The 13,579-nt window shown below is 41.2% G+C and overlaps 1 protein-coding gene across 1 annotated transcript in view; it reads right to left on the reverse strand.

The window, feature by feature from the left end:
• Positions 1–12,564, reverse strand: part of LOC146190896 (structural maintenance of chromosomes protein 3-like) — a 55,099-nt gene extending 42,535 nt beyond the window's left edge. Inside the window, exons 1-6 of the mRNA XM_084601280.1 lie at positions 12,430–12,564; positions 7,031–7,110; positions 5,266–5,344; positions 4,961–5,193; positions 2,798–2,858; positions 1,228–1,308 (exon numbers count right to left, since the gene is read on the reverse strand). Of these exons, the coding sequence (XP_084457406.1) occupies positions 1,228–1,308; positions 2,798–2,858; positions 4,961–5,193; positions 5,266–5,344; positions 7,031–7,110; positions 12,430–12,558 (663 nt within the window). The 5' untranslated portion in view covers positions 12,559–12,564. The remainder of the gene's footprint in view (positions 1–1,227; positions 1,309–2,797; positions 2,859–4,960; positions 5,194–5,265; positions 5,345–7,030; positions 7,111–12,429) is intronic.
• Positions 12,565–13,579: the final 1,015 nt, after the last annotated feature.

A 13,579-nucleotide genomic window follows, 5' to 3' on the forward strand; every position in this document is an offset into this window, starting at 1 on the left:
TTATCTTGGAATTTTCAAATTATTACAAGTGAGTCGTCTGGCTACTTATTAGTTTGCATTTTAATATCTCCTAAGCATACGGTAGCAGCAGCAGCCTTCAAATCCTGATTGAAAGCCTCAATCATGTTCTGCATACTGGCTTGGAATTACCACAGAAACATACTCAAGCACGTCAATCGACACAATTTTGTGTCAGTTTGTACTATTTGCAATGAAGAGGACCTCCAACACAAATAAAAAAAAAAGAAGATATTTATGTTAAAAAGCACTGCTTTGCGAATATCTTCCAGAAAGAAATTTCAGTATGTGTTTTGTGGAAGCTGAGTAACCTGCAGTTAAAATTTTAATCTCACTGCCTTTGCGCCTTATTTTCTTCTCTCATCACGCTTTGTGTGCTCAGAGGTGAGCACTCCTCATTGGGCCGCCAGAAAGAGCTAATTACCTCTGAGCACGACTGTGGCTTCTCTGCTGCATGCAGAAGTGTATATTTGTCTCAGGTGTTCTCTTTGCACAACCTAGCAATTAAGCACGAGCATTTGCTATGCTCCAAAGGTGCTTCTTTAGGGCCTCTTTAGGGAGCAGCGTCTATTCTCCCATGCAGGATGAAAAGTATAGAGAGATATTTCTGTTTAGAATGACCAGGCCTTTTTAGAATGCATGCTCAAGTGCATATAAGCAGCCATGTGTAATGTGCAGAAAAATGCCTAAGACATACTGTTTGAATAAAGAGGAGGTTGCTCTTGGGCTACTGTGAAAGAATTTTACAGCATAAAAAGAACTGAGCAAGAAATGATCGATGCAGCAAAAAAGTACACAGTTGAACGTTTACACCCTTCTAAACTTTGCTCACAGCAATGGTACACCAAATAGCCAAAGTCGGTCCATCCCCTAGTCAATGACACGCGATGCCATTGTTTTCGTTTATACGGTACGTCCCAAAGCGACACAGGCTACGAGAGATGTCGTAGATGGATGGCTTCGGAAATTTTGACCGCCTGGGGTTGTTTACCGTGCACTAACATCACGCAATACACGGCCACCCAGATTTTCGCCTCCATTGAAAAGCACCCGCCGTGGCCGGGATTCAATCCCGCATCCTTGGGCCCAAGAAGTCGAGTCGCAATGCCACTATTGTGAAAGAAAACAACGTGAAATAATGGTCTGGAAAAAAAAATTTAAAAAGAAGAAAGCATTTGTGCTCAAACTTCATTCTGCCCCAGGTCTCACCTGAAGTGCGTTGGAGATCCGCAAGTGTGTTTGCTTGGCCAGTGCATGCTGGGGCTCCGTTTCTGCAATGCTGTCTTCAATCTGAGAACACAGCGGAGATGTGTGTCCAGATTAGTATTTGCAATTGCATATTCTTAAAAATTCTTTCACACTTATTTTTATAGCCATTTTTATTTGCTTATGTCAGGCGCATGTTCTGTCCAAAGAGCTCCCGACATAAGAAGCACTCCATCATGAAAGCAAAAGTAGTTTGTAATTGTTAAAGGTATGGCATAAAGAAAGGAGTGAAAGAAGGAAAAGACAATGAAGTGTCGCAGTGGAGGGCTTCAGAATAATTCAGAACATCTGGTATTTTTAACATGCACCGACGCGGGCACCTTTTGTATTTTCTACCTCCATATCTGTTCAGCCTCAAGGCACTTTCAGCATACCTATAATGATGTGCCACCAACACCAACATTTGCAATTAAAAAGAACTTAAAACGTATATGCTGTGAATGCAAAAGCATTAATGCCTCATCATCGTAAGGTATCATTACATGAAAGAACACATGACATACAACAAACCCTCACTTGTTCAAAAGCCATACAACGTTTGTGTTGCATGGCCTACTTGACAGTGTGCCTGGCTCACAACGTAAGGGTCACAGTTTCGAATACCACCCAAAATTTCTCACAATGTTTCTTTCAGCAAAGTTAATTGGGCACTTCCTTTGATTGCCACTGCGTATAATGTTTTAAGCACTTTCATTTCACAGATTCGAGTACCCCCAACATGATGTCATGTTGGGGGCGCTCGAAATTTCCACGTAAATCATATGCCTGTAATATATCACCGAGATTGTGGACACCACGCTTCCTGGACAATATCGGGTTAGACTGATGATGAGCCAATTAATGATTCTGCATTATGTCACTAATAAACATGCAATGTGCACACCCATTGCCAGAAGTTCATGGAAGACGACTGTGCTAAAATCAATTCCTTTATCTAAGCTCAAGATCCCGTGATGCACTGTGTGATTTGCACAACAGCAATCAGCACATACAGCGTGTCCAAAAAGTACCTGGAATAAAAAGTTTATTGTAGCTATGCATAAAATGACTTCGATATTCTCAAAATAGTATCCTTAAGGAATCTGAAATTCCTCCTAACTATCATTCGATGAAGGAACTGCAAGTTCCTTCACTTACAGAACTTAATTATGTCTAAAAATTGAAGATAAATTCAATGAGATATCAAAATGATTGATGCAAATGGGCAGCCAGCTTGTGCTTCTTGCAAAGATGAAAATTCCTGCACATCAAATTCATTCAGGCTGCATATGCAAGATCTACCTGCAGGTACAGGGAATTAAATCGCAACCACAAGCACGTAAATCTTTCTAACCTTCCTTCATACTCTCAGAAGCACATTATATTTCCTATCTTCAAGTTTCTTTTCAGAGCTCGGCTCATATATGCACAGGTGGCTGAAAAAGCTTTCCACGCAGTGTGCTAGGAGAAAATTTCTTATAAAGCTGTACACACAGCTTTAACCCCAGAATTAAAAAGCAAGTCACGCACTTACTTGTTCTAACGTCTTCCTGAGAAAATTTGCCTCTCTCTCCAGCAGTACGGAATTGATTGTCCTAAAAGTGGAAATACAAAGTGCACACCAAAGAAGTTTTTGGTAAGAAAAACTAGTTCCCAATGTATTTCTTTTTTTTTTTTAGTTCACAATGCAAAAAATGAGGCGTGGAAATAAATACCAAGAAAACTGCGCTCTTGCACATAACAAGGGAGCAGATCCGTTTTTCTTCAACTATTGCATTAATGGCATTCTAGTTAAATGAGCGCCAAGGTATATCTTAATATCGTGTTAAACTTGATACTAAAATAGAACGACCGCACAGACTGCATTAAATCATCAGCTTTACATAAACTTGATCAAATGTGTTCTACAATTTTTTCACATGCCACTGTTCGCATATTTGTGGAGACCCAGTGGTGGAACTGGCGACTGGCTTCTTGCAGCAGCTTTTATAGCAGAAGAAATTGGAGATTGAAGAACAAATTTCAAGTTTTGTAGCAAAAAAAATGGCCTTTTGTAGCAAATATTTGAGCTTCTGTAGCAGGAAAAAAAAAAAAACGGTTTGTAGCAAAATTTCAAATCTCGAGATGCTTAAATAAAGAAGGCTTGTTTTATTTCTGGAACCCAATTGCTCAGGTGTTTATAACGACAATAGCCATGGAAAAACAAGCTTCAAGCTCAAATGCAGTCTAAGGTGCTGTTCTTTCCTTAAAAAGCCCCAAATTAAGCATATAGGAGGTTTTGCTAAAAGCAAAGCCGTTTTTATTCAGAAGGAAAGCATAACGAGATATCTATAAACACTAACCTTGGAAAGAAGGTAGCCAACTATCTTAATATAAAAACTCCCTGTAAAAATTTAGAACAGCGGATTCTTACAGCTGCAACTTTAAGGCTCTATTTCTTCTTTTTCTTTAATGACTCCAGCTTGGATAGTGCCGCTGTGAGCCTTTCCTGTCCATTCTTTAGAAGAGCTTGTCCACGCTCTTCTGCAAAAATTTCAGACTTGACGCCTTTTGAGAAAAGCAGCTCAGCATTGGTGCTCATATTCCTGGCAAGCCTGATCTTTTACTGTACCTTTTCCTGATTCTGACCTCTTTTCGGGGAGTTTTTGTCCTGTACTTCAGGGTATAACGTCGAGGCACCTTTTTCCTTCAAGACCCGTGCTGATTGGAGATAAAAAGAGAAGAATATTGTTGCAGGTCCTGGGGTGGAGATTTTTTTTTCTCTTGAGAGAGGCACGCTGCTGGCGCACTGTCAAGACTGAGATAATCTTCTAAAGGATGCGTAAACGTTGACGTTTAGAATTAAGTTGTGAAATTATAGATGTTCCACATAAGAGGTTGACCTTAAGGTACAAAAGCGGCCAACAGAGTCCAGTGCGTGCGCACAGATGCAGTAAAATCCTTAGCGTGCCCTTCGCTGCTACTCAGGTCATCGCGGCGCATACCTCACTGGTATGAAAAAAAAAAAGGAAGCAAGCGATCATACTGCTCCAGCTGTGCTTTGCCGAGGCCAGTTCCAAACCGTCACTGTTGTCCAGCCTGCTGCTTTGCACACACACACACAAATTAGGCGAGCACCCAGGGTAGCTCGAAGTCATCACGCATTTGAACGTGCTTCGACCCTTCGACGGCCAGCATACCAGCCCCTCCTTTCACCCTTCCCATGCACTGTACTTGAGAGATATCTTGCAGCCCCCCCTCACTTCCTCTAGGTTTATCGAAAAAGATAAAAAAGAAACAAACACCGGCCGGAGACGAAGAAGTGATGTAGACAAACGTCAATTTTGTGTATTGTGATTGTCTGCCCAGGACCTGCAAAAATATTCTTCCGCCTTGCATAGTGTTGCCAGCAGATGTCAATTTTTGTTTCGCGACAGTTCAGTTTCGCTGTCGGCAAAGTTATTCAATGACTTTTGGCGCGGGCGTGGCGCAGAAGTAGGCAAAATATCGATTTTGTAGCAGCACGTAGCAGGATTTCTGATTTGGCACAGCAGTTCCACCACTGGGAGACCTCTCACTTTTCTTAAGAGAACTAGTAGTGTGAACAAAAGTGAAAAGCCAGCATAAGACTGGCTCCATGGCTTCAGGATGGTGGACACCACATATTACGCACCATGCATGGCCTGAGAACAAGAGTGCATGTAATGGTGGGGCCCACCTGATGCTGAGCTCCAGTGCCTTGTATCGCTTGGCTTCCTGCATGTTTTGATCACCCTTTTGGAGCTTTTCACGGCACTCGTCGACAATGTCTTCAACGCGCTTTCGTTCGGTGTCCCCATGATCGGAGCATTCCAGGCTGAGCTTTTCAAGCCGCCCTAGTGCTTCCCAGCCAGCAAAACGCTGCACCAAGTGCAGCCGTTCCTGGGGCGTCATACGCAGGACCTCCCGAACCTGGTCAGAAGCAGCAAGTCGGTTTTCTAGCAGCCCTGGCCATTTGGCTCCAGGAAATGCCTAAATGCTCACCTGACCCTGCCTGATTATGTGAAACATATTCTCAGATGAAAAACCAGCACAGTGGAGGTAGTCGATGAAGTCTTTCTTCCTGAAAAACAAAACCTTACATTCAGCACAAAGCTGCATGTTCATGCACATGCCCTCACTTTTTTTTTTTTTTTTTTTTTGCACATTTAGCATGGACACTGAAGGAATGCACTTTTGTTAGCCACTAGGTGGACGCTCTGTGCAGCAACACACGATATGCAGCGAGAGAGGCCAGAGTGCCACTGTGTTGGGCACATTTCAAGAGACAACATGCAGGTTATGCAGGAGAGTGAGACAATCAACTGATGCCGATTATTTCATGGACACAAGTAATTACTAGTGATAGCTTGCTCTTTTTCTGTTTTGCAGACATGTTGGCCCTCTTGAGCGAGCAAACTGAATGAAAAGGGTGATAATGAATATATGTGGAATAATTTTCGTTATGACTGCAGCCTACAATACATTACTGTATGTTATGTTGCTTATCCTGCCACAGGCAGCCCAGAAGTGCTCCATGAATTTTTTTTACCTGCATATTTAGATGACACATTCCTATACAAATTCTAAAACATATCCCTGTTTCTCATCGTTGCACACTCTCCGTGCGATGAACTTGGCCACCTTATTTGTAGGGCACTGCACTTCACCTAGCTTTCATTATTTTACAGCTTATTATTTTTAAATATCTCCCCTCAATATCAATGGCTGAACTTTCTTTAGATTTCTGAATATTTTTTTAAACTTCTACCATTTTTTTTCACCTCTCCTTTATGCTTCCCCAAGCAAGTCAACAAATTTTAAACACTGATGACTCAATCCTCTGCTTTTCGTGAAAGTGTTTCTCTTTCTTTTTTTCTTCCACACCTGTCCCTTCACTCAAACAAGACCAAATCAAGTAAAATATGCGAACACTTAAGCTCCACGTGAAAGGGACGGGGACGACACAACAACATTTATGCCACCTATTGTAGTCCCCCTGTGAATCTTTGTGAATCTCTACTACACTTGCTTCATCACTAATTCCTTAACTTGTACCTCCATTATCTCGCATTCACTCGCCAGCCTACTGTCATGGCTATCACATTATGTGGAAGACCACTCGATTATAAATGTATGATATAAATTAAGTCATATGGTCTCGTGATGTCACAAGACCCACCAACCAATCAATCAGTGCCTCACCACATCACCTGCCAAAAGAGGCATGCTCATGACGGTTTTCTCACAATGCCGACGCCTGCTTAGAATCTTATGCAGGATGGAGCCTTTAACCCTATCGCTTTAATGAAGATATTGTGACTAATATTTTCACTGATATGAATGATAACAGACAAATTAAACAAACAAAATACATAATTCAAATGCAGGTAGCAAAAAGAGAATACTTCAATCAGCTAGGCTGAGTAACAGCCTTTCAAAAATGCTTACGAACTTTCTATGGCTCTGAAAAATAAAATAAAGAAAAAGTGAAGACAGCACAAGCGTAAACTTATTATTTTTATTATTTTTCGCTTGTATTTATTAGTCTCATTATCATTTCATTAGTCCTGTACTAGCAGTTATAGAAAAGCAACTATTATTTTTCCTCTTACATGAAAAAAATAATTAAATGTATTTTTGATTCTCTTGCTGCATGGTCACAAAAAATTACTTATGAAGTTAATGACTAAAGTCTCAGCCAATCAACTATAGACAGACATATGTCAGAACACTGTGCAAGAAAACAGAAAAATACAATGACTCTCACCCAATCATGGAATTTCCTATTTTCAGTGTCGTAGTAGACGGGCCAATTGTTCTTGTCACAGTCACACAATCTTGTTCTTGCTGAAATATCACAACAGATTGTAATGCCCGTGCATCAGTTGCACAATCACCTAATTAATCCAGCACGACTGCAACTACGCAATGTGCTGTATTTTTTATTTTATCGGAATAAACTTCATAAGCACATATAATATTAGACTGAATTTTTATGTTTTTATTTTCGAAAATTCAGCAGACTTTTTCAGGGGTTTATTTCAATATATATCTCCCATTTTCTTTTGTGTCAATATTATTCTAGCACATTTATTTCAGTTCTTTTTTTCTTTTTTTTTTCGTTTCAGTGAAATATATTGTCTGTGCAGTCAGAAGTGACACAAGATTCACTTCGACTTAGCCAGTGCAGAACTATATAGCACACAAATGGTGCTACATATAATAAAAGCTGTACTTTCAGTTGTAAGTTGTACAACTGTAATAAAAAGCAAAAAATAAAAAACACACTAGTGGAAGTATAGTTACAAAAGCTTAGGTACCATGCTCTGGTTGCACTCAGATCATAAGGACCGCAACCTGAGGCAGCGATGAAACTGCTGTTTAACTGCCACAAAAGGCAAATGACATTTTTATAAAGTTTGTGCACGGTCTAGCATTGGTGGTTGCATGTTAAGTTTTCAAAGGTTGTCAGCCTTCTTAAATGAAATGGAAAAGACTATTGCAATCACATGTCACCTGGTGTCTAAAAAAAAAAAACTAGAGATAGATTTGGTATAAAACCTCCTTTACTCTGGCTACGTCATGAAGATGCAGTGGTGCTGTCACCATCAGTGACTTTCACGCGGTAGGTAAAACAACATTTCAGTCGTTTTTGCCTGCCGTGATTGTGGGGTAATTTGCTGGTTTGCTGCTGCCAAAAAAAAAAACAGCACCATGCCGACTTGTTGCGTCACCGTAGAATGTGTCGAAAGGAGCAGGAAGAGAGGTTTAGTAAGCTTGCACAAGTTTCTTGCTGACGAAGGTCGCTATAAACAATGCGCCACCACAGTGAAGCGTGAAGGCTGGATATCAACGCCAGCTCATCAAATATGCGACAAACACTTATCACGGCTAAGCTAGAGCTTATCCACCTTCACATTACAGCGGTCTACCTGATCAAAGGCTGCGAATAACTCGAGTTTGACCTTCTTTATAGCACAAAATAGAATCTTTGTTTTGGTGCGGGTGCGACTGCGTGTGTAACATATGTAGATGAGGTAGCCAGTATATTGTAATGCCTAGGCCTTTTCTTTGTTGGAGCATGCTTAGATGTGTTTACTCATGTAAAACTATTCCTCAAAGACGTTTTTCTTTCACTTTGGTTATTAAGCATATGCATAGTGAGCTGCTGCGCGAGCGATCTGTGTTGAATTCCTCCGTGGTTATGTTGCATGGCTAACCTTCACCGTGATCACCTCAAATTATTTCCATTTCATGATGAAGATTGCCACTGCATGCTGGCAGCCCTGGTGTGCTCGATTGGAGCTGCATTTTTTATATACCAAGTTATTTTAGTTGTATTCACAGCGTCTGATAGTAAATGCAAGTTGTGGGGTTCAGCACCGCCGACTGACACATGGATTCATGATTGAGACTCTCTGAGGACCCTTAAAGCAGATATATAGGACCTTTAACGCCACCTCAGTCGCCTTGTTTGTAAACATGGAAGAGGTTCATAAAGAGCACTTCACAAGAAAACTCTATCAACCAAGGCACTCTAGACAAAAATAAGCATAACACATATACTGAGGAGCCTATGCAATAGAAGCGAGACAAATTAAATGCCAATTACTCTTTGTAAGCGCCAATAAGAAAAAAAAAGGCAAAAATCACACCTGCCATTGTGTTTGTTTTAATTTTTTTTTTACTGTATTGTCAGGAATGTTAATTTCATTTTTTTCTGTGTGTGAAAATATGACTGTCATAGTGCCATAAATGCATGGGTACTGAATTTTCTTTTGGCTATGCACCCACTGCACGCAGTTACCACCGACTAATGAAACATATTCATTACACAGACTCAAACGGTGTGTATTGTTTACTTCTTACACTGATTTCTTAAGAATAAACTTCCAAAGACTACTGTGCAAGTGCAAAAAAAAATATTGATAGCACTATGCCCTCCTAAATGTCCCAGGATTCATGTGCGAAAACGATTCTTCTACTGTCACTCATTATAAAATGCTGAAGAGATGAGTGCTGACCACTTTCGCAGAAAGAGTGAAAGCTGAGGAAATCAACCTTAATGTTTACTCCCCCTTTGCCTTGTTTGCTGCCTTGTATGCCTTTGTTTTTGGCCACAGAAATGTGACATGGCAACCAATGGACGTTCTGATCATTTGGTTTCTCCTCTTCACAATGTTACTGAGACAGGGCGTCCCAGTGTAGTAAACATGCAGAAGTCGTGGTGCACCATCCAAAGCCTTATTCACTTGCAATTCAGTCACCAAATATCAAAAAACTTCCTATATATATATATATATATATATATATATATATATATATATATATGTGTGTGTGTAGCATATTTTGGCATATTTCTTTATCATGAGGGAGATAAGGAACTGTAAGTTATGAAAAAAAAAAACTTTCAAAGAACTGTGCCCATTTTAAGCTGTACCCCTAGCCCCACTCCCCTTCCCGAGAGTGGATATATGTTCTAATTAACCCAAAAGTGATCCTGAGGACAGACTGATGTAGGCATATATCAACTACCTCTGTTGTTAGCATGGAGAGATATTGTTTACTAAAATCGAGCTCTTGTAAGCTGGAAATGTAAAAAAAAAAAAAAATTCAAGCAGGTGACACCACCACCAGCCAGATGAACCATGAAACTTCTTTTATTAAGAATAAAAATTGCAAAACTTTATTCTCGCTGTCCTCTTTAAAGGGACACTGAACACAACTCTGTGTTGTCCTCAAAAGGGGAACTGAGAACAAATGAAAGTTGGCCTGCATCGAGCATCGATGAGTATGACATTCTAGTGACAAAAACACCACTCTTTCTGAAAAGAAAGTTTTTTAAAAGTAGAAATGACCAAAAAACGAAGTAAAGTTACCGCTGTCAGTCACCCTTCAGTTTCGCAGTTTCACAACTCCCACAATCTTCTGCAACACAGTCCTTTTAATGCAGATCCCCGAGACTGCACTATGCCACCATTCTCTTCCAAATAACAATCCCGGAGCTCATTTCAATAGAGACATCTCAAGCTTGAGCCTAATGACAGCAAAATTTTATATTTAATTATTTATTTCTAGTTGTTTAATTAATAATTAATCAATCATAAATTCCTAAACGCATTTTTCTAGCCTAGGAATGTGTATTTTAATAATGTATCCAGAAAACACTTTGGCAAAGGTTTTCAATTATAACAAAAATTTGGGTGGAGTTGTCCTCAGGGTCATCTTAAAGGGACACTAAAGACAGCCAAAGATGGTATGAAAATCTAATAAACTACATTTGGTGACACTGTCGCCGCATATCCGGCAGCGAAAAATCGAATAATTGCTGAGATATTGCGATAAGAAGTTGAGGTTTTTTCTTGTTCCCGCCGGTCGAATTCAAACTGTGGCCTCCAACTACGTAGTTGGAGTTGAGTGACGCACACTATGACGTAAGCGGAGACTCCGTGATAGCTAGCGAGCCGGCGCGGCCCGCGGCGTCGCATCCCTCAAGGGCCAACTTGGCAACAGCGTACTCGCAATGACGGCCTCATCCGAAATAAATAAAACGATGAAGAGAGTAATTTACCGAGCGATGGGCCCATAAAGGAAGAAAAAAAACATAGAGGGCTTGTAATGCACAATACTTTACATGTTTCTCAAGCTTTTGCGCTCCTTCTTGCACTGTGTATAAACAAACCGAGCCCTCTGTCATCGCAACGCTTCCTGACATGTTTACATACAAGTAAGATTTAGTTACCAGCAAAATAGTGTCCTCGCTGCTGCGCTTGTCAGTTTTGAAGCTTCGCAGCACTTTTTTCCTTCAAGGTTTGTGCTACAGCTCCGTGTTCAGCGAAAATTACGTCCACGGTAGCAGAACATGACCGAAGTGCCGGCGCCACTACATTTGCCAGCGCTGTGAATTTCCACATGTTAAAATGGATCCAGTGCACAATATAGTGCGCATAGGCATCCAGAACATTAGTTGCAAGACGTGAGAGCAGGCAGCATGTGCCGATGATCAAGAAGTAATTTTTAGACTGGCAGCAGAAACACTTTATTGTAAATGGGGCCATGACATAAAAACTAGAAATATTTCCAAGGTTCTTGTGGCGCGGCGTAGCCGAGCGGTTAGCGCCGAGCGTTACGGAGCAAGCAGTAGCGTGTTCGAGTCTCACCGCTTCTGGCGTTTTTTTTTTTTTTCTTTTTTACAAATCGATTTTTTTTAACCTTTTGTAATGTATTTCTGGTGCTTCGTCATTTTTAGTTTTTACTTTTTACCCGAGGCCCTTTTTTTGCCGGGCGACGAGCGCAATATATCGACGCTCTCCTTGGCATGAGCGGCATGTATGCCCCTTTTGTTTACGACGCCTGCAAATAGCACGTTGAAGGTCTTGTTGACGCAGTATATGTTGGTCAGATGTGCCATGATTTAGTGAACAATTGAATGATAATGCGTTTTTCCTTCGGTACTTAGCATATGTATGCTTTTTGTGGCGTACGTAGCTGCAGTCAAGCGGTCAGGTCGCAGTCGAAGCGGCAACGGCGGCGATATGTTGGCGCAGAAGTGTGAACGAAGGAGTGTGTCGGCGGTAGCGGATTTCGCTCGCTCGTGCCTCCGAATGCTCAAATGGGAACCATCAAGGCGCATCTGCTGCTCCAAGCTCGTAATTCAGGCGCTGCAGGTTCAAACAAACTATCCGAGTGCGCACGAAATGCCTGAGCCGAAACATAACCAAAACCGAAGTGGGCGCCTGTGGCGCCTCCAAGTATATTTTTGTATTTGCCTTGCAACGTTTACGTTGTCTTTTCGCCGTCGTTTACGTATGATAAAAGCGTGTTATCATGTTTGAGAAAAAACGTACTACCGCATTCAAACATTCAACGTAATTCGCATTTGTCAGCCTCCGGGATCCCTAGCGCGTCACGTGATTTGTAGTTGCGAGCCTCGGCCGTTTGGCTGTGGTGGCGATACCTGTATTTCTGTTATTCTTCTTTGCTACCTTATAACAGCTCTGTTTTCAGTAAGAGTGGTCTTTTTGTAATCAGAAACTGGCATTCTATCGATGCAAACCCACTTCCTTTCCTCTCTTTAGTGTCCCTTTAAGTCTACTGACACTTCATTGTTTGTTTACTGGCCGCAGGAAGACTTCTTTTCACACTCTAAGCAGGCTGCTTACTCACTGGAAGGCGGCGGCTCTTGTTGTTCACCACCACCTGTATTGTGGCAACATTGCACTGCATGCCAGGTGCAGTGCTCAGCACAGCCAGGCGTTGCTGTCGAGTCAGCAAGCTAATTTCACTCGAGATCATGGTTTCAATTGCTGCAAAAAAAAAAAAAAAAAAACAAAGAAAAACAAAAGATCGCATATAATGAAATAAATTTGTAAATCATGGCGTTCACAGTTTCGAAGTCAAACATGGTGTGAGAGAGCGACGCATGCGGGGAGAAAAGAGAAAATGTAGTGGATCAGTGCCGGTCTAATCCATTGGGAACGTTCATGAATTTCACCTCCACTCGGATGCGCCCTTGCGGAAGGGATCAGTCATGCCTTTGGGCCAGGTGCCAAAGCCACTGAGCAAACACTCACCAGGGCCCGTATTCAGAGTTTGCGTCGTTATCATCAGTGTCGCAATATCTCCCCTACCTCGAGTCACCTGACTGGTGGAAACGCTCGAAAATGATGTTGCCACCTCTTCCGGTTCCGTAGTGGCAACACCCGGTTTCGGCGTTTCGACCAATGATATGACTTGAGGTCACGTGAGATAGCGACACTTCGATAATGACGCAAACTCGGAATACGGGCCCAGGTGTAGTATATAATGAAAAGGATGCCAAATGTATAGTTTATCTGCTTCTACCATTGTCGACTGGAGTCAGGTGCATTGTGAATATTTTACGCTACACTATGCAAGAACATTAACTTTAGTTAGAACGGCAAGCTGGGCTAGTAACTGCTTCGACATTGCTAAGCATCGTGAACTATTTGAAAGAACACCGGCAAAGGAAGACAATACACAACAGTGCTTGTCTTGTGTTGTCCTCGTTTGTCCCCATTATCTTTCAAGCTGCTCATCACTCTAAGGATCATTAATTTATTTTTTCCCAAATAACAGGAACATCATAGTCAACTATCACAAGAAAATGTAATCTTGATTTAAGGTAAAAAGTAATGAACAGCTCCCAGAATGCTGCATGGGCTACATTTGTTTGTTTTTTTAGCAAAAGTCAACGGTTAATAAAAAGGATAATAATTTCCCATCCATTTTCTACCTAAATTTTCTACCTTTTTGGCAGCTATAGCACAAAAAAAATTACTTATAGGAGTCAATT

This window comes from Amblyomma maculatum, chromosome 4, assembly GCF_055883805.1.
Source record: "Amblyomma maculatum isolate TAMU_Amacu chromosome 4, ASM5588380v1, whole genome shotgun sequence".
NCBI classification, from domain to species: domain Eukaryota; kingdom Metazoa; phylum Arthropoda; class Arachnida; order Ixodida; family Ixodidae; genus Amblyomma; species Amblyomma maculatum.